At 34.3% G+C, this 27,509-nt stretch overlaps 1 protein-coding gene across 8 annotated transcripts in view; it reads left to right on the forward strand.

The window, feature by feature from the left end:
- ECT2 (epithelial cell transforming 2) overlaps window positions 1–27,509 on the forward strand; it is a 60,558-nt gene that overhangs the window by 12,331 nt on the left and 20,718 nt on the right. For 6 of the 8 annotated variants that reach the window (XM_061168350.1, XM_061168351.1, XM_061168356.1 and 3 more), the window contains 8 exons: window positions 60–175; window positions 270–332; window positions 1,961–2,183; window positions 4,592–4,728; window positions 10,671–10,790; window positions 24,236–24,304; window positions 25,440–25,550; window positions 26,198–26,294. In XM_061168350.1, the coding sequence (XP_061024333.1) occupies window positions 60–175; window positions 270–332; window positions 1,961–2,183; window positions 4,592–4,728; window positions 10,671–10,790; window positions 24,236–24,304; window positions 25,440–25,550; window positions 26,198–26,294 (936 nt within the window). The remainder of the gene's footprint in view (window positions 1–59; window positions 176–269; window positions 333–1,960; window positions 2,184–4,591; window positions 4,729–10,670; window positions 10,791–24,235; window positions 24,305–25,439; window positions 25,551–26,197; window positions 26,295–27,509) is intronic. The other 2 variants (XM_061168354.1, XM_061168358.1) reach the window with 1 other exon arrangement.

Genomic DNA, 27,509 nt, shown 5'->3' on the forward strand with positions numbered 1-27,509 from the left:
AAATTTGGGCCTGGGGATAAACAGTTGGTCTTATGTAGCTTGTATGCTTTCCTTTTTAGGAGGAAACTATTTACCAGTTGGAGATGAAAGATGTACTCACCTTATAGTTGAAGAGAATATAGTAAAAGAACTTCCATTTGAACCTTCAAAGAAACTTTATGTTGTGAAACAAGAGGCAAGTAATTGTAAAATAAGAGTGGTTTTTAAAAAACATTAGTAATAGCTTTTCTGATGAGATAAATTCTTAATTAAAGTGTTCTTTCCACTAGTGGTTCTGGGGAAGCATTCAAATGGATGCCCGAGCTGGAGAAACTATGTATTTATATGAAAAGGTATGCTGTTTGTCCCTTTTTTCATTTGTTCTGTGAGCTTGATTGTATGAAGATCACACTTTTTTATTCCAAAACAACCTAGGATAATTAGTACATAGATCATGTTTTTTTGTCATGTTTAGGAATGTCAGAATAATTAAACAGTTGGATATTGAGGGATAGTCTATGTAGACCATGTATTGGATCTTACTTTAATCTGTCATTCTGTGCTAATTCTTGGTGATCCCATTATAAACCATAACATCCCTATCTTCAAAAACTTAGAACCTTAAAGGAAAGAGAGATGTGCATACAATTACAGTACAGAATGAAATGTGCCATAATTGAGCAATGTATGTATTCTAACTACTAGCTAACTCAGAGACTCAGGCAGGATTGAAAAGAGCAAATAAATGCTGAGTCATCTTCCTTGGCTAACTTAGTAAGGACATTCATGTTAGACAGCAGGTGGGAGAGGATATGAAAGCTTAAAAGTACATTAAAAGTATGGCTTCAGAAAAGAGTGTGGGAAAGAAGGCCAACAGATAAAGCTGACTAAATAGGCAGAATCAAGGTTTTAATATGTTAAAGCATTTTGATTTGTTCCGTAAGTATTGGAGTAACTGAAGAATGGGGAGAGATGTCATTAAAAAAATGACTGTAGTAGAAGGAATTATAGGCAAGGAAAATCCAGCCTTTATTGCTGGATCTTGGTGAAAACAGTGTTGTTCACCAGAATGTGACAGAAAGATATAGAAGCAGGCTTCAAGGGAAAATTTACTTCAGTTTGGGATTTAATAATTTTGAATGGAATGTTGAAGGTGAAATATGCATTTATTATGTTTCTATAAAATCTAAATATGTACTCTGTTGTGTTCTCTTTGGGCGCTTATTCTCAATGTAAGTTTCTGAGCATAAAGTTTAAAAAATATGCCTCAGGTTGCAAGAGAGAATTCTGAAAAAAATATAGTGGTAGGACTTCCCTGGCGGTCCAGTGCTTAAGAACCCGCCTGCCAATGCAGGGAACATGGATTTGATCCCTGGTCCGGAAAGATTCCACATGCTGTGGGAGAGCTAAGCTCATGTGCTACAGCTACTGAATCCCACAAGCCTAGAGCCCATGCTCTGCAACAAGAGAAGCCACTGTAGTGAGAAGCCCCAGCACTGTAGCTCAGAGTAGCTCCTGCTCACCTCAATTAGTGAAAGCCCTCGTGGAGCATCGTCGATGCATGTTTAAAGACAGTACAGTTAAAAAACGTCAAGTGATATTTGAGAAATATTGAAGAGCATTGTATCCAGGCATTGTGCTAAATGCCAGAGATACAGTGAACAAAATATGAATGAATGGTCCCTGCCTTCCCGGAATTTATGGTCTGATGGAGAGTAGATTGTAAACAAGCTTATAGGCAATTATGTAATGGTAATACTACTGTGGAGGAAAAGAATTAGGTGTTAGTGGTTAGACAATCACAATAGTCCTTTGATCATTATGTTTTATGAAACAGCCGAATTATGTGGAAAAATGTGTAGTTGTAAAATTATTGTGCAAAACCCAGATTTTGTCAGATTCCTAAGTGTGTTTTTCTTTTGTTCTTGTCTCAGTAAAGAACCACAGAAGTAAAATTGAGCTTTTGTGCTTTTGATTGCAGGCTAATACACCTGAGCTCAAGAAATCAGTGTCACTGCTTTCTCTAAATACCCCAAACAGCAATCGCAAAAGACGTCGTTTAAAAGAGACACTTGCTCAGCTTTCAAGAGAGGCAGACTTGTCACCTTTCCCTCCCCGTAAGCGCCCATCAGCTGAACATTCCCTTTCTATAGGGTCACTCCTAGATATCTCCAACACACCAGAATCTAGCATTAACTACGGAGGTAATTCACATTTTTAAATCTTTAAATTTAGTGGAATAGAATAAGTATTAGAATGTAGATAAATCCATACTATAGTGACTGGCCTTTGTTCTGAGGATAAAAAGCAGATGAAAATGCTTAGATTTAACAATTGCTTACTATATACTAAGTGTTTATATGTTTTGTGTGTTTATAAGATAAACTTTATTGCCCCTGTTTTACAGATGACTATACTGAGATTAGAGAAGTAAAACTTGTCTAGAGTCACACAGCTAGAAAGTAGTAGAGTTGTTCAGAGAGCAGATTGTTAACACAAAGAATCACAGATGTCACATGAATAATGGAGAAAATAGGTACAATGAAGTCAGAAGAAGGTGAACTTACTTCCTGTATCAGCTGATACAGGAAGCCACATATAATTAGTTCTTTTATCTTGATCTTCAGTTTTTTCCTTCTGGTTTTTTTTTTCAGTCTGCACACAAATATGTTGTTTTCTAATTTATGAAATAATCAAAACCTTTCCTTGACTTCGTAATACTCTCCACTGACTATCCTGTTTCTCTCTTCCCTTTCATATAACTACTCTTGAAGGATTTATCTTCATCCATTGTTTCATTTCCTTTCTTTTTACTGTCTTTTCAGTTCATTCCAATTGAATTTCAGTGCTCTTGCTGGGGGGGGGGGCTGACAGTTTGTACAGTCAACAGCATTGAGCACATAAGCAGCTACTCCTTCCTGGACACATTTTTTAATTTTGGCTTTTGTATATCATTCATTTCTCTTTCTCCTTGGCCTAACTTATCTTTCCAACTCTAAATGTGGAATGTTATTCCTGAGTCATTTATTTTCCATTGAATTCTTCCTAAATGATCTCATTTAATTCTATGGCTTTTCTTTCTATAGCTGATAATGCCCAAATTTGAGGTTTTTCCTGTTCAACTGTATTCTTCACACCTCCTTGTTCATGTCTAATACACAACCTGTTCTTCACATAATCACATTAGAAATCTTGATTCAACCTCTATTCCTTTGTTACCCTTCCTTTATCAACCTTTTCTATATAAATGGTCTCTTAGATAATTGCAGTGGTCCTTTAGATGGTCTCCCTATATTTATGTTTGCCTTTCTACATTTAGCACTTAGAGAGGTCTCTAAAAACATGTAAATTAGTTCATGCTGTTCTCTGCACAAAGACAGTAGCTTTGTATTACCATAGCTTTCAGGTTCCTAGGTCATCCTTCCTCAGTTACTTCTAAGGTCATGTGCTATTGTCCTCCACTAATACTCTCTGGCTATCAGTCACAGTGTCTGTTATTCTTCAGATTTTTCTACTGTTAAAACCATACCTCAGGAACTTTATACTTGCTCTCCCTATTTTAAAGAAATCTTATTGGGTTCTCTGTAAAGGTAAGGCCCTGTCCCACTACTCCTTCCTACCACCCTGACCCCGGGTTGTCGTCTTCAGTAGTAGTTACCACTGTTAGAAGTTGTTTGTTTACTCCGTTATTGTTTTATTCTCTTCACCAGAATGTAAACTTGAAGAGAATAAGTACCTTGTCTATCTTCTCTGCTTTATTCCCAGTGCCTGGAATAGAGTTGTGGTTTAGTCCCAAAGTCATGTCTGACTCTTTTGGGACCCCGTGTACTATAGCCCACCAGGTTCCTTGGTCCCTGGGACCTCCTAGGCAAGAATACTGCAGTGGGTTGCCATTTCCCTCTCTAGGGCATCTTCTCAACCCAGGGATCAAACCTGAATCTCCTGCTTTGGCAACTGGGTTCTTTACCACTGAGCCACCAGGCAAGCCCTTAGTATAGAATAGGTAGTCACTAAATATTCATGGAAGGAATTAAAAGTCAATTTAAAATAGATGTAGAAAACTGAGTTGGATTTGAGATTTATTACAAGAGGAGCAAGAATACTTGTAACACAGCATACAGAATGAGCTTTTAGGGAATAGTAAGTCAGTCAGTTTGCTTTGAATATGGAGGAGTGAGTCTCATTAGGTTAATTGTAATTAGGAAATTAACATTTAACACTGATCTACTCTATAGACCTTCAGATTTTACTAGTTGTTCCACTAATGTCCTACTATGCTATTTGGCAAAAGCAAAAAGGTTTTTCTGAGTTAGGATTCAATCCAGGATTATAAATTGTGTTATCTTTCTTTAGTCTCTTCTTATCTGGAACAGTTCTTCTTTTCGGTATTTCTTTGTTTTTTAATGATCTTGATGTTTTTGAAGAGTACATGACCATTATTTTTTTCTGGCCATATTCTAGGATGAAACTTTACTTTAATGAAAATATATATGGTGGTATATTTATAAGAGTAGATACCCTTCTCTCTCTCTCTTTTTTTTATTACATCTGTACAGTGTTTGGTACTTATATCTGGCTTCCATTTTAAATCTTTCCTCCTTTTTCCTTTTAGAAACACCAAAGTCTTGTACTAAGTCTTCTAAGAATTCCACTCCAATTCCTTCAAAGCAGTCAGCCAGGTGGCAAGTTGCAAAAGAGCTCTATCAGACTGAAAGTAATTATGTAAACATATTGGCCACAATTATTCAGGTAAGAATTTGGAAGAATGATCTCTGTTCCAGCATTAATAAATAAAAACAAAAAAATGTGTTATTTTTTATAAGATAATTGCATAAGCATAGAATTTAAACATAGATATTGAAAATCTATGACAGAAACTGCTGTTAGGGAAATGCCGTGTAAGAGTAACTTTTTTTTTCATGCAGAAATAGCTTTTTTTTTTTTAATAGTGACTTTAAAAAGAGAAAGATCCTCAATAGACGGTCTTAGAGGAGACTGAATTTAATTCAGAATTTTGCAGCTTCAGTGTCAGGATACTGCATTTACATTTGGAAGTGGTAGCTTTTTATGATAGTGTGTATCCCAGAGTCATTGCTTTATTTAGTACTGTTTACATATGGAAAAACAATTAGCAATGAAGCATAACAACATGTTTGTCAGTAAATTTTCATTTTTTTAAGTTTATTTTTAGTTGGAGGTTGATTGCTTTGCTATATTGTGTTGGTTTCTCCCATAGTAATTTTTTTTAAGTTATCCTTTAATGTGTTGTTTTTCTAAAATTTTGCAGTAGTCAAATGTTGACTCATTGCTTATTATTAAAATGTACTATGAAGTTATTTCTGAAGAAAAACAATTCTAAGGAATCCTTGTAGGATGAGATCAAGAAAGATATTAAGGAATAAATCAAAATTCAAGGTTCTGAAAAGCATAATAATAGGATATTATTTTGGAATCTGTAGAAAGAAGGAATAAATTTGTTTGTAGTAATGAAGGAGATAGTTTGTCAGGAAAATAAAGTTGATACCACCTAGCTTAACTTTGAATAGAAAATGATAGGGAGTTTCTTATTTGGGTTTAATTTTTAATTCTATTTTAATTCTTAATATTGTTCATTAAGTTCCAATATAATGACCTTTAGTTGCTTGTACCATTGATAAGATGCATGAATAAGAAATGAAAAACTTTTTTCTTGGTATTCACGGAAAGTTTATTCTTCACAGTTGATTTATTTAGTAGTAGTCAGGGTTTTATGAGGCCCTCTGCTATATTAAACTTAACTTGTTTTAAGTCAGTTCTGCTCTTCCTCAAGGGAAGCCATCCTAGATGAGTTTCTTGTTGAAGTTTTTATAGTCAGCCAAAATGTGGTTGAGTAGCAGAAAATCCTTTTGGCATATACTGTTCATGTACTTTGGTAGCATTTATAACCTAGAAATGTAAATCCTTTCAGGCCATGGTAAATGCCCTGGAGTTTCAAATTGTAATTTGCATATCAATTACATTCACTAAAACTTCTTTTTTAAAAGCACTTGTAATTATTACACTGTAGACAAACTTCCACACTACTGTGCTTAGTATAAATTCGCCTAAGTTTACTTAAAAATTTGTGGGCTACATTCATTATAGTGTTCTTTTTAAGCTTTGATGTAGGACTAATGTGTCCTACAATGTGTCCTACAATTTTTTTTTTTTAATTTGAATTTAGAATAGCTTAATTTTTACTTAGCCCCCAAAATTAAGTGAAACTTCTTGATTTTTTTCCTTGTAATACTTAGGTGCCTATTAATATAAGATGTTGTGACAGGTGTTAAAGAGGATTCCTCTTTTAAAGGAACTTAGACTGGAATAGGAGTTAAAACATACACACCTAATTATAACCTAATAGAAAGTTCTGAACCTCATGAGAGAGGTTTAGCTAAGGTATTTGGAGATATGTGTGGTGAGAATTTTGCTCCTCTTCTGGTTTAGGGAAGGTGTTGGGCTGGAATTTTCAATGGTTGAACACTGAAAAAGTATCATACAGAAGATGCAAATTGAAGTGAGTTTTAAAGCATGATTATGATTAGTGCATGCAAAGAATATGGGTGGGAAGTGTATTTGAGATTATTCCAACAGTATAAAAGACTGTAATCCTTCACAGTATTACAGAATAGTCCAGGGGAATTTGAGTTGAGGGTGGGCTAAGGGTAGGGTGGAGCTGAAACACCAATACTTTGGCCACCCCACGTGAAGAGCTGACTCATTAGGAAAGACCCCGAAGCTGGGAAAAATTGAAGGCAAGAGGAGAAGGGGACAGCAGAGGGTGAGATGGTTGGATGGCATCTCCGACTCAATGGACATGAATTTGAGCAAGCTTTGGGAGTTGGTGATGGACAGGGAAGCCTGGCATGCTGCAGTCCATGGGGTTACAAAGAGTTGGACACAACTGACCTACTGAACTGAACTGAACTAAGGGTAGAGTTTAGGGTGTGAATATAGTGAGAGTTGAGATAAGATTGCTTACTCTAGACTGGGGAAGGCCTTTGTACAGTGTGCTAGGTCATTTGTTGTTAGAGAATTTTTGATAGAAAGGAAGGGAAAGATGGTAACATTTGACTTGTATTCTAGAAAGTCATTTGGTTCACTTTGAAAGAGGTATTGAAGAAGGGGAAAGAAATCATGGAGGCGAGATCAATTTGAAGATTATTTCAGCACTCTTGGTTAGAGATTTTAATAAACTAAACTTCTTAGGATAGTCTCAGTGAGAATGAAAAGAGGATAGCTTTGAGATATATTGGAAAGGTAGAATCAGTAGTTTTTAGCTAACTAATTTTATATGCGGGGTTAAAACAGTAAAAATATTTTAAGATATTGTGTCTTAAGAGTACTGAAAAGTTTTAATCTTGATGTATTTTGATGGCCTGAATATTTTTGTTTAGGATTTTTAATGAAATGTTGACTACATAAAGGAATGCTTATAAATGGTTATAGATATCTTTGTATCTTCTATTATGTTTTTCCCCAATCCCGTTTCTTTTCCCTCTCTCATAGATAACCATTACCTGGGGTTTTGTGCTTACCATTTTCCTTATAGTTCTATCATATATATGTAGAAAGTCAAACTGTCTAAATGTAACAGTATATATTTTTTAGTGAATTGCTTTTTTCGCTTGATGGAAATGTTCTTAAGATATATCTGTGTCATTGCATGTGGCAGTAATTCATTTTCCTGTATGATTATATCCACCTAATTAACTTTTATTTTTGGTAGACATTGGAATTTGTTTTGGTGTTTTCATTGCTGTTTGTTTTTACTGTTACTGGTAGTGCTTCTGTGAGTATTCTTACTCATGGCTGCTTGAGAACATATTCTGGGCAGAAATCTGGAATTTCTGGGTCATTGGTTAAACATACTTCTGACTTTACTGGAAGTTGTTAATATGTTGGAATCTAGGTTTTGAATGGGTCTTCTGTTCTCACTGAGGCTTTTATAGGTGAAGCTTAACTTGCATCGATTTAGGCAAATGTCTTTGGGAAAAAGGTTTAGTACTCACCTTTCTACTTTCACTTAGATTTTGGCCTCTGAAGGTACCTCACTTTCTTGTCAGCTTATTGATGTATTTAGACAGAGGTTTTTCTTACTTCATTATTTTGTTTTCGGCAAGTAGGTGCTTACCATACTTGCAGAAATGGAAGGCCTGAATATACATATGTATTTTGGGGAAAGAGGTGGTAAACTTGTAAGAACAATTCATAATCTTTATGGAGTATTTATTTATATAATCTTTATGAAGTATATATATATATGAAGTATATATATAATCTTTATGAAGTATATATATATATGAAGTATGTATATAATCTTTATGAAGTATTTATTTATGAAGTATTTACAATGTTCTTTTCTTCTTCTCTCTCCCTCCCTCCTTCCTTTCATTAATCCTATCCTGGCCTTTGTGCTATAGTCATTTTACTTCTACATATGTTAACCCAATCATACATTATTATTTTTACTTTGAATAGTCAATATTTTAGAATTTTAATTATACCATAAATTGACTCTTTGATACATTTAGCATTTCTATCTCCCCCCAAAACTCCTGTACTATTCCTTTATGTCACACCTTTTTCTCATTCCAACTCCTGGTAATCACTAATCTCTTCTTTGTTACTATAATTTTTTTTTTTAATGTCATAAAATAGAGTCATAGTATACAACCTGTTCCTTTGGGTTTTACCTAACTTGTGTGTATAAATAGTTTGATCCTTTTGCTGAGTAGTATGCCACTGTATGGATGTACCACAGTTTATCTATTGACTTATTAAAAGGACATTTGGGTTGTTTCCAGTTTTGAGTGGTTATCAATAGAGCTGTTACAGGCATTTGTGTACAAGTTTTATATGGACATAAATTTTCATTTCTCTTGGGTAAACACCTAGGAGTGATACTGCTGGATCATATGGTAAGTAATGCTTGATTTCAAAAGAAAACGCCAAGCCTTTTGCCAGAGGGGCTGTACAGTTTTGCTCTTCAACCAGCAACATGTAAAAGTTTCAGTTCTCACATCCTCATCATTGCTTTACGCCATCAGTGTTTTTTATTTTAGCCATTCAAACACGTGTGTGGTATTATCTCATCCTGGCTTTAATTTACATTTCAAAAGACTAGTGATATGGAACATCTTTGTCCTTATTTGATATCTGTATATCTTGTTTTAATTGAAATGACTAAAGATTTTACTTGTTTTTAATTGGATTGTTTTCTTTCCAGAGTTTTGAGAGTTCTTTATATATTTTGGATATAGTCCTTTGTTAGATAATGTGATTTGCAGACATTTTTTTCCTATTCTATAACATGTTTTCTTGTTGTAAGTTTTTTGCTGAGTTTTTAGTTTTGGTAAAGTCCAATTTATCATTTTTTTCTTTTATACATCATGCTTTTGATTTCGTGTTTAAACGCTCTTTACATAAGCCTAAGTCACAGGGTTTTCTCCTAGGTTTTCTTCTCAATATTTCATAGTTGTGAGTTTTTTTCTTTAGGTCTGTGGTTACTTTTGAGTTAATTTTTGTATAAAAATTATGTTTAGGCCGAGTTTCATCTGTTTTGCCTTTGGCAGATGGTGTTTTAGTACCTTGTGTTGGACAACTTGCCTTCCTGCACTAAATGCTTTTGCACCTTTGTCAAAAAATTTGCATGGATTTGTTTCTAGTGTCTGTATTCTGTTCTGTTGATCTTGAATGTTTCTCTCTTCACCAGTGTTGTGCAATCTTGAATACTGGAGCTTGATAGTAAGAAGCTCTTTGCCCTTCCATATGAATCTTTAGAATCAGATTTTCTTTATCTATGAAAAGTCCTGGCATTTTTGATAGGCATTAGGGTAAATCCTTATATCAATTCGGGGATGGGGGACAGTTGACATTTTTACCATGTTGAGCCTTTCAATCCATGACCATATGTCTTAATTTATTTAGGTCTTCTTTGATTTCTTTCATCAACATTCTGTAGTTTTCAGCATCATGTATGTGATTTATTCTATTTATACTTAAGCATTTTGGTTTTTTATTGTAAATGATACTGCTTTTTAACTTTTTGTTTCAGTTTGTACAATACTGGTTTATAGAAATATGATTTTTTTTTCAGTGTGCCTGCATGCATGTGTGTGTGCGTGCATGCATGTGCGTGCTGACCTTGTATCCCTAAGACCTTGCTAAATTTACTTACTAGTTGTAGGAGTATTTTTTTAAGATTGACAGAAGCAGCAGCATGGATACAGACGGGTCTTTTAGCTTCAAATCCAGTCTTTTCCCCCTAAACCAAGTTTTTTTTTTTTTGCTATCAGTTTAAAACATTTATTACCTATATTAAGAGTATGATTCCTTATTGCTTTCTTCCTTAGTAACTTGAATTAAAAAAGTAGAAATTACTCTGTATCACACTAGCAATTTTAATGATTTGTAGGACTGTGATAAACTTTTACTAGATTCTAATTAATATTTTGTTACAAGATTTTATGTATATATACATACACAGATATGTAAATAAATAGGATAAAAGAGACTAGAAAATGTTATGAGAAAAGGTCTCAAATTTAGGTTAGGAAGAAATACTTTTCTGTTAATATCTTCTCTCTCCTTTATCGCTGTATATGTATTAGATTTTAAAAAACTCTTTTCTTCTTCCAGTTTACCTGATCTAGTCTTGTTTCACCCTTTAGTTGTTTCAAGTGCCATTGGAAGAGGAAGGACAACGAGGTGGGCCTATCCTTGCACAAGAAGAAATTAAGACCATTTTTGGTAGTATTCCAGATATCTTTGATGTGCACACTAAGATAAAGGTAAATTTGTATATATTAGTGTGGTAGTAATTCTTTTTAGATTATGTATATTTCCTGTGATTTTTCATGTACTTCTAGTTAGCTAAATAAAATTTGTATTTAAAATTTTTTAATCCCTCATTTATTCCTTTGAATCATTTGCCTCTTTGCTCTAGCACCTTATTAATGTTTCTTTGCTGCTGCCTGTCTTTTTACTTTCATTAATTTGAAAATAAAGAATTTCGACCTTATAAAGTCTTTTCTATTAAGATAATGTGTTTGCTAGTACTATTTTTCTTGTTTTTTACCGCTATTCATCTTGAGTTGTATGTTTTTCTTTTGTTTGTTTAAAAAATGGAAGTTGGAAAGGGTTAGAGATCATTTCATTCATTCCTCTCTCTCTATGTATCTAGTCAGATAAATTCCAAAACTGTAAAAGACAATGCTGTCTACTTTTTATTATAATAATTTTCCTTTGTTGAAGGATCACTGGATTCCAGGTATCAATCTCTCATAGTAAAGTAATTTGGGGAAAGATTTAGATGAACTCTTAAATTTATTTCCTCTTCATAGATGATGCCTGAGCACAACTGATCAGTTTTCTTCTCAGAACAACCCATTTGGATGTTTATTACAGCTTTGTGGCAGTGTCATAGTCAGTGAGGTTTATTTGAGGCACAGTATTATTGCTAATTTATCTTTTCCCTAATGTTTACTCTGTGTTACAATAAAATGATCAGTCTGAGTTACAGAATGTTTTCAAACAAATACATTAACTTACTTTTGATTTTAGTGCATGTTGTAGACAAAAATATGAAAGATAATGTAAGTTAATAAAAATGGAGTTTATCCAATGCTTATATTTTGTATTTTTTCAAAATCCTTGATCATATTTCACCTATTTCTAAATTTACAAGTAAGTTTGAAGGAGTCTTTCTTTTCTTAAAAGATTAAAAAGCTATGGAATCACAGGCTAGTTTATCCCTATTTCCAATTAGGATTCTGAATATTTGAAGAGTAAAGTCTTCTTGGAATGGCCTTTTTTTTTTCCTCATGAGAAACATTGAGAGGTATAAAGATAGAGTAGAATGGCAAGCAGATTTCATCTTGGTGTTTTATTGCTAATTTGTAGATCACTTGGTGTCAGTCATTTAGCCATTCTGGACATGCAAGTTCCCATCTAATATAAAATGTTATAAACTTGCTATGTGTACAGAGTCATAATTTCAGTTTGGCAAATTTTATTCTCTGATTCACTGGACCTTTTTTTGTTGTTAATAATTTTTTTTAGTGAATAAACGGTTATTTAAATTCTATATTGCTTTACAATTTTGAAAAGTTTTGTATACATGATTTCATATAATTCCGTAATAACCCTGTTTGCCCCCACTGTCGTTATATTGCCCTTCCCAGTTCTGTCTCCCCAAGGGTAACCATTAGTTTGTACTCTATATCTGTGTCTGCTTTTATGTTTCCTTCACTAGTGAGTCACTGGAGCTTTGAAAACGATTGTTACCCTTTAGTTTTCTAATGTGTAACCCAATTTTTTAAGCGTCTTCTACAAACTTGGATTACCAATATTTCAAGTAGTAGTGGTTTTTTAGCTAATTTCAGGTTTGTCATGCATTTAAAATATTAAAGCCTATGGTTTTTTCCTACCATGAAACCAATATGTGCTGTCAAACATATATTTATAAAATAAAGGAGAAAAGGAAAAAGTAGAAAATACCTATAATTCTGTAACCCAAATACTCCCAAAATTATGCTGTATTTTCTTTGTCTTTTTTTTGCATAGCACTTTTTTCTTTTCTTCCTTTTAAATGTAGCCTGCCCTTTATCAGGTACTGCCACATCCACTGAACATTACCAAGAAGTTGATACTATAATTGTCTACATTTTACAGATGTGAAACTGCTATGTACAGAGATTGAATAATTTTTCTAAAGTCAATCATCTAATAAATGCTGGACATTGACTTTGAACCCTTTTTGTCTAACTTCCCTGGTGGCTCAGAGGTTGAAGTGCCTGCCTCCAATGCGGGAGACCCGGGTTCAATCCCTGGGTTCGATCCCTGGGTCAGGAAGATCCCCTGGAGGAGGAAATGGCAACCCACTTCAGTATTCTTGCCTGGAGAATCCCATGGACGGAGGGGCCTGGTGGGCTACAGTCCAGGGGATTGCAAAGAGTCAGACATGACTTCACTTTCACTTTTGTCTAACTTCAAAGTCTGTTCTCCTAAACCCTTACGTTTTCTTGCTCCCAACCCCCTTTCTTTATGAGATAAAATTAACATGTAGCATTGTGTTAGTCTTAGGTATACAACAATAATGGATTCATATGGGTATGTATTGCAAAATGATCACTCAATAAGTTTAGTTAAGATCTACCACCACACGTAGTTTTTTGGTTTTTTTGTTTTTTTTTCTTTATGATGAGAACTTTTTAGTTTTACTTCCTTGGCAACTTTCAGATATACAAAATAGTATTGTTAACTGTAGTCACCATACTCTACATTATATCTTCAGGACTGGAGTAAGTAAAATAACTGGAAATTTGCCTTTTTGACCACCTTTACCCATTTTACCCACCCTCCTTCCCCCATCTCTGGCAACTGCCAGTCTGTAACTATGAGATTTTTGTGTTTGTTTTTTGTGGGATTTTTTTAGATTCCACATATAAGTGAGATCATATAGTACTTATCTTTCTCTGACTTATCTCATGTATCATAATGCCCTCAAGGACTATACATGTTATTACAGAAGGCATAATGGCTTTTTCATGGCTAAATAATACTTCATTGTATATACCACATTTTCTTTATCCATTCATTAATTCATGGACGTTTAGGTTCTTTCCATGTGCTAATTTACTAATGCTCTATTGCTTCTTGATTATCATGCTGTAGATAACATTCTTTTAGTATATAAATGAGTAAATCATGTAAATATGGCTTAAACTTGTATAGTTTTTCATATCATATTGGTATGATATTCCTGAGAAGCACTGGTATTTATTTGTATTTTATAGCATTGCATAGTGGTTACAAATTTGGACTGTGGAATAAAGTAGATTTGGGTTCAAAGTAAGTTAACTTTAATTGCTTCAGTTTTCTTCTCTGTAGAATGGGGATAGTAGTGTCTGACTCATGAGTGGTTGTTTTGTGAAGGATTAAAATCATTTTTTACCCACTGTGTTTACAACCACTCTCTGGCAGTTAGATTTGTGTCAGTAGATATTTGCTGAATATTGGTCATGCTACTTTTTAAATGTCCAAATCAGGACCGGAAGTTAAATTTATTTTGTCATCTTAGATATCATGTGTACACCTTTAGCCTCATTCTTCACTTGTCTGCAACTTACAGCATGCTAATAGTTAGCTTAAGATGAGGATGTCTGAGATTGTTATCAGCATCTTTTTCTGAGTGTGAATTTTTCCTTTTCAACGCTAATCAGCATTGGTTCTTTTTTTTGTTTTTGTTGTTATAGCTGTGGCAGGGTGTATTTTCTTTTTTTTTTTCATTTATTTTTATTAGTTGGAGGCTAATTACTTTACAATATTGTAGTGGGTTTTGTCATACATTGACATGAATCAGCCATGGAGTTACATGTATTCCCCATCCCCATCTCCCCTCCCCACCTCCCTCTACAGGATCCCTCTGGGTCTTCCCAGTGCACCAGGCCCGAGCACTTGTCTCATCAGCATTGGTTCTTGATGTGCAAATACCTGCTTTTGTATTGAACTATGAAGAAACAAAAGAGCAAGAGAGGAGTTGAGGGAGGACCTTTTCTTTCTGTGTTTATGCTTTGTTATTTGTTAATTTAGTGTTAAGTCTCAGGGTACCTTGAACTTGTTTCAGGAACAGGTTTGTATTGGGGAGTCTGCTGATTTGGTGTCTTGTGCAGTGAGCTAAGTAAAAGAGAAGCCCATCTTGTGTAAAGTAGATGGTAATGGTATAGAAGAAATCTTAGCAAGGACGAAAAGAAAGAAAGAGCTTAACTTTCTTAGTTCAATCTGTTTACAACTTCCTCTACTTTTTAAATAGGCTTTGGAAGCTCTATGCTCAATGTCTTAGAACTATAGAATTTTCTTCTTACTGCCAGGAGGTAATGTTGGGAGCATCCTATGGAGAATTGTGTATGGACAAGGAGGAGACATGTCCCAGGGTCTGTACTAAACTGAGTCAAGCATATTCCCACAGAAACATTGTAAGAAATGGTGGCACTATGACTAATACTCCTGGGGGCTCACCTGCCCACCTGACTCCCCGTTTCTAATGGCGATAACTGTGCTATAGATCTAGTAGAGTGACATGGAATCTGGAGTCAGACGAGCATGAGTGTGAATACTGGTTCACAATTGTGTGATTTGGGGCAAGTTAATCTCTCTAAGCCTTAGTTTCTTTATTACTTAGTCTCTGAGCTGACCAAGTGATTAGGGCAGAGATCTTTATTTAATCAACAGGCTCAAGGATTTAAAGGTTAACCAGAAACAGTAGACTTTTTCAGGTGGCCTAGAGATTATTTTGCTTTCTGATTGTAATGGTCTCATATAACTATATACCGCCATCCTGTAATTGTTTACACTTTAAAAATGTACCACTGGATTATATTTGCAGAGCTATAGGTTTTTTCTCTTTTACATCACAGCTTTCCAAATATCTCCCATATTTATATTAAATACATAGGAAAAGATAGTTAATAGTAACTTACTGAGCACTATTCTTTGTTAGGGTTTCTTCTAAGTGCTATACAAATATTAGCTAATTTAATCCTTTATGAGATAGGAGTCATTACTATACTTATTTTTCAGAATAGAAAATTGAGGCACTTATAGGTTAAGTAATTTGCCCAAGGGCACAAAACTTAACATGCTCTAGAGCCAGTATTTAAAACTAACTAGTCAGTGCTAGAATTCACTGCATTATATTGTTCCAAGATTATCCTTATGTATAATCCTTTTATTCTTTTGTTTCTTTCAAGTGGAATTTTATTTTATTTTATTTTTTTTTAGTGTTTCTATTTTTTTTTTATTTATTTTTATTTTTATTATTATTTTTTTTTCCAGTGGGTTTTGACATACATTGATATGAATCAGCCATGGATTTACATGTATTCCCAATCCCGATCCCCCCTCCCACCTCCCTCTCCACCCGATTCCTCTGGGTCTTCCCAGTGCACCAGGCCCGAGCACTTGTCTCATGCATCCCACCTGGGCTGGTGATCTGTTTCACCATAGATAGTATACATGCTATTCTTTTGAAATATCCCACCCTCACATTCTCCCACAGAGTTCAAAAGTCTGTTCTGTATTTCTGTGTCTCTTTTTCTGTTTTGCATATAGGGTTATCGTTATCACCTTTCTAAATTCCATATATATGTGTTAGTATGCTGTAATGTTCTTTATCTTTCTGGCTTACTTCACTCTGTATAATGGGCTCCAGCTTCATCCATCTCATTAGGACTGGTTCAAATGAATTCTTTTTAATGGCTGAGTAATATTCCATGGTGTATATGTACCACAGCTTCCTTATCCATTCGTCTGCTGATGGGCATCTAGGTTGCTTCCATGTCCTGGCTATTATAAACAGTGCTGCGATGAACATTGGGGTGCACGTGTCTCTTTCAGATCTGGTTTCCTCAGTGTGTATGCCCAGAAGTGGGATTGCTGGGTCATATGGCAGTTCTATTTCCAGTTTTTTAAGAAATCTCCACACTGTTTTCGATAGCGGCTGTACTAGTTTGCATTCCCACCAACAGTGTAAGAGGGTTCCCTTTTCTCCACACCCTCTCCAGCATTTATTGCTTGTAGACTTTTGGATAGCAGCCATCCTGACTGGTGTGTAATGGTACCTCATTGTGGTTTTGATTTGCATTTCTCTAATAATGAGTGATGTTGAGCATCTTTTCATGTGTTTGTTAGCCATCTGTATGTCTTCTTTGGAGAAATGTCTGTTTAGTTCTTTGGCCCATTTTTTGATTGGGTCATTTATTTTTCTGGAATTGAGCTTCAGGAGTTGCTTGTATATTTTTGAGATTAATCCTTTGTCTGTTTCTTCATTTGCTATTATTTTCTCCCAATCTGAGGGCTGTCTTTTCACCTTACTTATAGTTTCCTTTGTAGTGCAAAAGCTTTTAAGTTTCATTAGGTCCCATTTGTTTAGTTTTGCTTTTATTTCCAATATTCTGGGAGGTGGGTCATAGAGGATCTTGCTGTGATTTATGTCGGAGAGTGTTTTGCCTATGTTCTCCTCTAGGAGTTTTATAGTTTCTGGTCTTACATTTAGATCTTTAATCCATTTTGAGTTTATTTTTGTGTATGGTGTTAGAAAGTGTTCTAGTTTCATTCTTTCACAAGTGGTTGACCAGTTTTCCCAGCACCACTTGTTAAAGAGGTTGTCTTTTTTCCATTGTATATCCTTGCCTCCTTTGTCAAAGATAAGGTGTCCATAAGTTCGTGGATTTATCTCTGGGCTTTCTATTCTGTTCCATTGATCTATATTTCTGTCTTTGTGCCAGTACCATACTGTCTTGATGACTGTGGCTTTGTAGTAGAGTCTGAAGTCAGGCAGGTTGATTCCTCCAGTTCCATTCTTCTTTCTCAAGATTACTTTGGCTATTCGAGGTTTTTTGTATTTCCATACAAATTGTGAAATTCTTTGGTCTAGTTCTGTGAAAAATACCGTTGGTAGCTTGATAGGGATTGCATTGAATCTATAGACTGCTTTGGGTAGAATAGCCATTTTGACAATATTAATTCTTCCAATCCATGAACACGGTATGTTTCTCCATCTGTTTGTGTCCTCTTTGATTTCTTTCATCAGTGTTTTATAGTTTTCTATGTATAGGTCCTTTGTTTCTTTAGGTAGATATACTCCTAAGTATTTTATTCTTTTTGTTGCAATGGTGAATGGTATTGTTTCCTTAATTTCTCTTTCTGTTTTTTCATTGTTAGTATATAGGAATGCAAGGGATTTCTGTGTGTGAATTTTATATCCTGCAACTTTACTATATTCATTGATTAGCTCTAGTAATTTTCTGGTAGAGTCTTTAGGGTTTTCTATATAGAGGATCATGTCATCTGCAAACAGTGAGAGTTTCACTTCTTTTCCTATCTGGATTCCTTTTACTTCTTTTTCTGCTCTGATTGCTGTGGCCAGCACTTCCAACACTATGTTGAATAGTAGTGGTGAGAGTGGGCACCCTTGTCTTGTTCCTGATTTCAGGGGAAATGCCTTCAATTTTTCACCATTGAGGGTGATGCTTGCTGTGGGTTTGTCATATATAGCTTTTATTATGTTGAGGTATGTTCCTTCTATTCCTGCTTTTTGGAGAGTTTTAATCATAAATGAGTGTTGAATTTTGTCAAAGGCTTTCTCTGCATCTATTGAGATAATCATATGGTTTTTATCTTTCAATTTGTTAATGTGGTGTATTACATTGATTTGCGGATATTAAAGAATCCTTGCATTCCTGGGATAAAGCCCACTTGGTCATGGTGTATGATTTTTTTAATATGTTGTTGGATTCTGTTTGCTAGAATTTTGTTAAGGATTTTTGCATCTATGTTCATCAGTGATATTGGCCTGTAGTTTTCTTTTTTTGTGGCATCTTTGTCTGGTTTTGGAATTAGGGTGATGGTGGCCTCATAGAATGAGTTTGGAAGCTTACCTTCTTCTGCAATTTTCTGGAAGAGTTTGAGTAAGATAGTGTTAGCTCTTCTCTAAATTTTTGGTAGAATTCAGCTGTGAAGCCATCTGGTCCTGGGCTTTTGTTTGCTGGAAGATTTTTGATGACAGTTTCGATTTCCTTGCTTGTGATGGGTCTGTTAAGATCTTCTATTTCTTCCTGGTTCAGTTTTGGAAAGTTATACTTTTCTGAGAATTTGTCCATTTCATCCAAGTTGTCCATTTTATTGGCATAGAGCTGCTGGTAGTAGTCTCTTATGATCCTTTGTATTTCAGTGTTGTCTGTTGTGATCTCTCCATTTTCATTTCTAATTTTGTTAATTTGGTTTTTCTCTCTTTGTTTCTTAATGAGTCTTGCTAATGGTTTGTCAGTTTTGTTTATTTTTTCAAAAAACCAGCTTTTAGCTTTGTTGATTTTTGCTATGGTCTCTTTAGTTTCTTTTGCATTTATTTCTGCCCTGATTTTTAAGATATCTTTCCTTCTGCTAACTCTGGGGTTCTTCATTTCTTCCTTCTCTAATTGCTTTAGGTGTAGAGTTAGGTTATTTATTTGGTTTTTTTCTTGTTTCTTGATGTAAGCCTGTAATGCTATGAACCTTCCCCTTAGCACTGCTTTTACAGTGTCCCATAGGTTTTGGGTTGTTGTGTTTTCATTTTCATTCGTTTCTATACATATTTTGATTTCTTTTTTGATTTCTTCTATGATTTGTTGGTTATTCAGAAGCGTGTTATTTAGCCTCCATATGTTTGAAGTTTTAACAATTTTTTCCCTGTAATTGAGATCTAATCTTACTGCACTGTGGTCAGAAAAGATGACTGGAATGATTTCAATTTTTTTGAATTTTCCAAGACCAGATTTATGGCCCAGGATGTGATCTATTCTGGAGAATGTTCCGTGTGCACTTGAGAAAAAGGTGAAGTTGATTGTTTTGGGGTGAAATGTCCTATAGATATCAATTAGGTCTAGCTGGTCCATTGTGTCATTTAAAGTTTGTGTTTCCTTGTTAATATTCTGTTTAGTTGATCTATCCATAGTTGTGAGTGGGGTATTAAAGTCTCCCACTATTATTGTGTTGCTATTAATTTCCTCTTTCATACTCGTTAGCGTTTGCCGTACATATTGCGGTGCTCCTATGTTGGGTGCATATATATTTATAATTGTTATATCTTCTTCTTTGATTGATCCTTTGATCATTATGTAGTGTCCTTCTTTGTCTCTTTTCACATCCTTTATTTGAAAGTCTATTTTATCTGATATGAGTATTGCGACTCCTGCTTTCTTTTGGTCTCCGTTTGCATGAAATATTTTTTTCCAGCCCTTCACTTTTAGTCTGTATGTGTCTCTTGTTTTGAGGTGGGTCTCTTGTAGACAGCATATATAGGGGTCTTGTTTTTGTATCCATTTTAAATAGTTAAATCTTAATTCTTGACTCTGTGGGCTGTTTAATTATTCTTACTTGAGTTCACATTTACACTACTGAAAGTAAATTTTTTCCCTTTTAACTTTTCTGAATCTGCAGAGTATAGGATGTGAAGTGAAGTGAAAGTCACTCAGTCGTGTCCGACTCTTTGCGACCCCATGGGCTCTACAGTCCATGGAATCCTCCAGGCCAGAATATTGCAATGGGTAGCCTTTCCCTTCCCCAGGGGATCTTCCCAACCCAGGAATATAACCCAGGTTTCCTGCACTGCAGGCAGATTCTTAACCAGCTGAGCCACAAGGGAAGCCCAGAGTATAGGATAGTAGTTCTTAAATTATTTGATTTCAGGATCCCTTTTCATTCCTAAAAAATGATTGAGGAACTTGTGTTTATGTGGGTTTTATTTATTCGTATTAATTGTTTTTGAAATTGAAACAGAAAGTTTAAAAATACTTTTAAAGATATCTCAGTTTTTTAACAGTTTCATTGAAGTACATTTTACATCTTTAAACTCAGCCTTTTTTAAAATATATGATTCAGTGATTTTAATAAGTCATCAAATCATGCAACTGTCACCATATACATTTTAGAACATCTTCCTCTTCCCCACTAAAATCCTTCATGCCCATACCTAGCCCTGGTCCAGGCAACCACTAATCTACTTTCTGTCTTACAAATTTGCCTTTTCTAGACATCCCGTATAACATAAATATGTAATAGGTAGTGTATTATGTCTGGCTCCTTTAACTTAGTGTATTTTTGAATTTATCTATGATTTAGCATGTTAGTAGTTTGTTCCTTTGTGTGGCCAGATAATAGTCCATTAGAAGGATATGCTGCATTTCTTTATCCATTCACCAGTTGATAGAAATTTAGGTTGTTTCCAGTTTTTGGCAGTTATGACTCATGCTGATATGAACATTGTCTGCAAATCTTTGTTTGGGTGTGTTTTCATTCTCTTCCATAGATACTTAGGAGTAGAATTGCTGGGTTATATTGGCAGTCTTCATTTAAAATATTTGAGAAACTATCAGGTTTTTACATCATTTTATATTCTTAATAGTAATGTATCAGCATTCAAATTTCTATCCATTCTTGCCGGTACTTAACATATTTTCTTTTATAACCATTCTAGGCTATAAAATGATTTTATTTGCATTTCCCTAATGATTAATGATGTTGAATGTCTTTTCATCTGCTTCCTTTTCATTTGTATATTATCTTTGTGAAATGTGTGCTTAGATCTGGTGCCCATTTTTTGGTTGGGTTGTGTGTTGGCTTACCAAGTTGTAAGGGTTCTCTGTAAATTCTTGGTACAAGTCCTTTATCAGCTATGTGTTTTGCATATATTTCCTCCTGGCCTATTGTTGCTTATTTCATTTTTTTAATGGTGTCTTTTGAAGTACCAAAATTTTTAATTTTGATGAAGTCTGGTTTATCCATTTTTTAACATGTAATGTGCTTTTGCTGTTACATCTAAGAAATTTTTGCCTAACCCAAGATTTTGAAGATTTTCTCCTATGTTTTCTTCTAGAAGTTGTTTTGTCTTAGCTCTCTATAACTTATCTTGAGTTCATCTTTGGCTAAGGTGAAGGTTTAAAGATCATCTTTTTATATGTGGATATACAATATTAAGAAGAGGTGGCAAGAATACACAGAAGAACTATACAAAAGAGATCTTCATGACCTAGATAACCATGATGCTGTGATCACTCACCTAGAGCCAGACATCCTGGAATGCAAAGTCAGGTGGGCCTTAGGAAGCATCACTACGAACAAAGCTAGTAGAGGTTATTGGAATTCTAGTTAAGCTATTTCAAATCCTAAAAGATGATGCTGTGAAAGTGCTGCACTCAATATGCCAGCAAATTTGGAAAACTCAGCAGCGGCCACAGGACTGGAAAGGTCAGTTTTCATTCCAGTCCCAAAGAAAGGCAATGCCAAAGAATGTTCAAACTACCACACAATTGTACTCATCTTATATGCTAGCAAAGTAATGCTCAACATTTTCAAAGCAAGGCTTCAGTACTACAGGAACAGAGAACTTCCATATGTTCAAGTTGGATTTAAAAAAGGCAGAGGAAGTAGAAATCAAATTGCCAACATCTGTTGGATCATTGAAAAAGCAAGAGAGTTCCAGAAAAAATCTGCTTCATTGTCTACGCTAAAGCCTTCAACTGTGTAGATCACAATAAACTATGGAAAATTCTGAAAGAGATGGTAATACCAGACCACCTGACCTGTCTTGTGAGAAATCTGTCTGCAGGTCAAGAAGCAACAGTTAGAACCAGACATGGAACAGCAGAATGGTTCCAAATTGGGAAGAAGTATGTCAAGGCTGTATAGTATCACCCTGCTTATTTAACTTATATGCAGAGTACATCATGAGAAATGCTGGACTGGATGAAGCACAAGCTGGAAGCAAGATTGCCAGGAGAAATATCAATAACCTCAGGTATGCAGATGACACCATCCTAATGGCAGAAAGCGAAGAGGACCGAAAGAGCTTCTTGATGAAAGTGAAAGAGAACGAAAAAGCTGGCTTAAAACTCAGCATTCAGAAAACTAAAATCATGGTATCCCGTCCCACCACTTCCGGCAACTAGATGGGAAACAACGGAAACAATGACAGACTTTATTTTCTTGGACTCCAAAATCATTGCAGATGGTGATTGCAGCTATAAAATTTAAAGATGCTTGCTCCTTAGAAGAAAAGCTATGACAAACCTAGACAGCATATTAAAAAGCAGAGCCATTACTTTGCCAACTAAGATCCATCTAGTCAAAGCTATGTTTTTTCCAATAGTCGTGTATGGATGTAGGAGTTGGACTATAAAGAAAGCTGAGTGCCGAAGAATTGATGCTTTTGAACTGTGGTGTTGGAGAAGACTCTTGAGAGTCCCTTTGACTGTAAGGAGATCCAACCAGTCCATCCTAAAGGAAATCAGTCCTGAGTGTTCATTGGAAGGACTGATGCTGAATACTTTGGCCACCTGATGGGAAGAACTGATTCATTTGAAAAGACCTTGATGCTGGGAAAGATTGAAGGTGGGAGGTGTAGGGGATGACAGAGGATGAGATGGTTTGGATGACATCACCAACTCAATTAACATGAGTTTGAGCAAGCTCCAGGAATTGGTGGTGGACAGGGAGACCTGGTGTGCTACAGTCCATGGGGTCACAAACAGTTGGACACGACTGAGTGACTCAACTGAACTGAACTGAACTCATGCAGTTTTTAAAATAATACATTAATAATAATGACTCCTTATGTGGTAGCATAGATAACATGTTCTTTTTGAAATATAACTAATTTCCAAAACAGAAACAGTGAAGAGTGATGTTGATTTGTTTTGCTTTTTTTTGGTCTGGCTTAATAGAAAACTTGTTTCTCCTGTCTACTTCTTAATTCATTCTTTTTCAGTATCACACATCATATCACCTCTGTATGACTCTGTTGTATCCTTATGAGAGAATCAAGGATTCAAATAATGCCTTCATATTGTAATGAAAATAGTTTAATCTTATGGATCCCACTAAAAAAATGTGTTGGGAGAACATCTACATGTAACGGTTTGACAACCTCTTGTATAAGTTTATTGATTAATTTCTACTTTAAAGTCACTTTTAGAATTTCAGTTAGGGCATGTCATTTCTTGCCATCTCATTTTATCATCTGGTTTTATTATCTTAGAAAGCTTTTAAATATCTTCTAAATTTTTACTAATAAGTAATATTTTAGGATGATGATTGAGAAATTTTACCTCTCTGTGATTAGCAGACTAGGTCACTGGATCAAATCCAGCCAATTTAGGATTTTGGTAAAGTTTTGCTGACTTTTGTAAAGGGAGTTTTATTGATACCCAGCCACTCACAATTATTTATATATTGTTTATGGTTCTTTTCTACAAAGACAGAATTGAGGACTTGTGACAAAAACCATATGGCCTGCAAGCCTTAAAATATTTACCATTTGGCCCTTTATGTAACGTTTGCTGACCTCTATTATAGATTATAGTTTCTAATGGCTGATGCTTCAACAGCCAAGATCAAAAGTGCTTTTCTGTAATTAATTAATTAGTAAACCAATCAGCTGTATAAATTAATTACACTTTCACATCATACTGGGAAATTAGACTGTCTTATTGATTTGACATTCTTTATGTTTTCTTAAATTATTTTTCAAAGGATATTTTTCTTGTAGCCAAAAAGTTAATTTCTTATTGAGAAAGAATGTTACTGTTATACATGCCAAATTAAGGTACTCTGTAAAGTATGTCTTTCAAATGAATATTCAGATTTTAAGAGATGCTAAAGTGATTGTCAGAATCACTTATTGTCTCATTTTGTGTTTTTTCAGGATGATCTTGAAGACCTTATTGTTAATTGGGATGAGAGCAAAAGCATTGGTGATATCTTTCTTAAATATGTGAGTAATTTTGTTTCTTTTTTTAGTATTCAGATTAAAGTATCATCTCATCAAGAAATGGCAGGGAATGAAAGTTACCTGTTTAAATGTGAGAACTTTTTAAAAACTTAGGCATTGTTGTGTTTGTAAAATATTTTGAAAGTGTTCTTGTCTTCTGAAACATGCCTTCCATATACAATCCAACACTTTCTTGATAGCTCATCTTTAATACTAACTGTTGTGTTACAGTCATTTTACCATATATCATGTCATTTGCCCATCATAAATAGCCGTAGATTAATGATTTTTTTAAGTTTTCTATAATTTTTGTTTTTTTCTTTCCTTACTGTCTTTGTGTCTGCATAAAACCTTCCAATGAACTGTTTCTTCTCTGAGAACATAGGTTAAGTTAAAGTATATTAGTTTTGAATGAGGTGCCACAAATAGAATTTATAAATTTCCTTCAGTCTCTTTGGATATGATTCAGTCCTACCAGGTGAGTTTCAGTGCCTTGGATTCTTGCCCATTTAGTTTTGATTTCTAAGGTCTCCTAACTTTAGTGCTTACTGTATAGCCGTTAGATGTTCTTTCTGGTTGACTGAGAATTTCAAATATGCAAATTATTCTCCCAGATCTTTTTGGTACCTCTTGGTCTCAATTTATCAAGACATTTATTTTCCTTATACTTCAAAATTGCCCAGTACAGTTGATCTTTTAATGGTTGTTTGGATCCTTCAAAAGATAATACCATGTTCTTGGGTTCTTCATAGATCAACTATAATTGCTACTGTATTCTAAATTAATAGAAGTTTTAAAACTTTGTCATGTTAATCAATTCAATTAAGCTTATATTGAAGTTCAACAAAGGTATATCAGCTTTTGTTTGTTTCTGAGTATTTATTTGCTTTTCAGGTTTTAGGCTCTGTTTAACAATTGATGCATTTTCTTTAGCAATTAACTCACTAGTTAGTGAGAAGTTTATGAAATAAACTTCCTGTATTTACCTTGAGAAGAAATGTATTTTGAACTTTTCTTTTGCATCTGGTATGTCGGATTTTGACTACTGGTTATTTAACTTTCTAAGTTTCATTGACTAAGGGTAACAGCCATCACAAATTAATGGGTTTTGGGTTTTTTTTTGTTTGCTTGTTACTAGTCCAAAGATTTGGTGAAAATCTATCCTCCCTTTGTGAACTTCTTTGAAATGAGCAAGGAAACTATTATTAAATGTGAAAAACAGAAACCAAGATTTCATGCTTTTCTTAAGGTAATGTATATTTCTTTGAAATAAAAATCAGAGAATTATTTTCTGAAGGAATTTATTAAAATTAAATTTTAATAGTAAAGATACATCCATGTCAGAACACCTTAATGTTATGTGTTATGTTTAGTTTTACTTGAAAGTGGCAGTGATGTTTTAGCATCACAAGGTTTGATATGCCAGAAGCAGGATCCAAGAGGCAGCTGAGTGAATATGAATGTTGTGTGTGTGTGTATGTTTTAAGTTGTACATATTCTAGTTCTCAAACACTTTTAAAATTTTCCAGTGAGATTTTGCTTTGCTTTTAATGATTTTCTTATTGGTGGCTTACTTTATTTAAATGGTATCAGCATAATTAATATTTTTTAAATTTTTTTCTTTTTGAATGATGTAGATTTAAGAAAAACTGAAATGAAAAAGTGCTTAGAGGAACTCACTCTCTGTTTAAGGTGTTAATCCTTGGCTTGCCAGGAGGCTATTTTAGGCCTTGGGAGATTACTGAACCACAATAATCTGCCAGAGAACAACTACCACCCTACTTCTCCCATTCTTATCAGGGCACAAATGATAAGGTGTAATCTAATAAATGTAATGTATAATAATCTTTGCAGAAAACGTTCAAAATAAATTTTGAATAAATTAATTCTTTTCAGATAAACCAAGCTAAGCCAGAATGTGGACGGCAAAGCCTTGTTGAACTTCTCATCCGACCAGTACAGAGGTTACCCAGCGTTGCATTACTTTTAAATGGTACTTGTCTGATCTCTTTCCAGACGATTTTGGATGTTTTTATGTAATTGTTTTGGTCTAAAAAATTGGCAAAATTTCTCATTTTCAAAGTGCTCTTAGGTTTCAGTTTTAAAGTTTGTATCTTTTATGTAGAAAATATCTTTATGGAAAATCTGAATAATCACTGGTGGTACAAAAATTCACTCTGGCCTAGAAATGCTTTATTTGTTGTGAAATCAGTTTTACTGACTAGTATTGAACTTTCTGCCTCTCTCCTAAAAGTCTTCTTATATTTCATGGTATGTCACTAATTCCCAAACAGTTTACATCCACATAAAATTCACCCACAAAATCACAAGATGACAGATGATTACAATGTCTGAAGTTATTTAGTCTTTTTCTGACTCTTAGTAAAATTCTTTATGCTTGATCTTATGCTTTTTTTTCCTTATAGTGTGCAGAACACTCTTGAAACATCCATCCATTTATTCTAAAACTTAAATTATAGATTTCAATGAAAAGGACATCTATAGCAGAGTTAATTTTTGTGAATAAATTTTACCTGCATGAAAAGAAAGGTGTATTTATATGCTTTTATATTTACCTGACTGAAGTAGTGAATAGGTCTAGAACAGTGTCAGTTTTTATATTTTTAAATTTAAATTTTATACTTTTAAATTTGAGAACTAAATTGCATAAAACAGGAATAAGTGTAACAAAGTATTTTGACCTCTAGACCTTAACTACAATAGTGTGTGTAGGAGGCTTAAGGAGGCCAAGTTTGTGACTCTTTTTATCTATTATTGTCTTTGAAATATATTGGTTAAACTATGAATTGTGGTAGTAACTACAAAAATTGGTAATTTTTATTCTCTTTGAGGTTATCTAATATAGTTTAGAATTACTAGCATATAAAATGATTTCCAGTCTTTAAAAACTATTCTATTTTACAGATTATAAGGAAAATTTATGAATATGCAACCTTTTTAACTTTACAAAATAGGCTATTTCTTTTCTTATTTATCTTCATTGTTGTTTTATTAAGTACTTATAGCAATCCATCAAATGTTGTTATGACTCAAATGAACTTGGTTTCTTAGCCTTTCTTCTGTTATTCCACTTAAAAGATTAGGTGGTGGGTGGGGAAGATATAGGGAACCATTGGGCAGAACATTATAAGCAGCTTGGGTAAGAAGAGTCAAAGACTAAGCGCCTCATTGAACCTATAAATTAAAC

This window comes from Dama dama, chromosome 19 (assembly GCF_033118175.1).
Source record: "Dama dama isolate Ldn47 chromosome 19, ASM3311817v1, whole genome shotgun sequence".
Classification (NCBI taxonomy): Eukaryota; Metazoa; Chordata; class Mammalia; order Artiodactyla; family Cervidae; genus Dama; species Dama dama.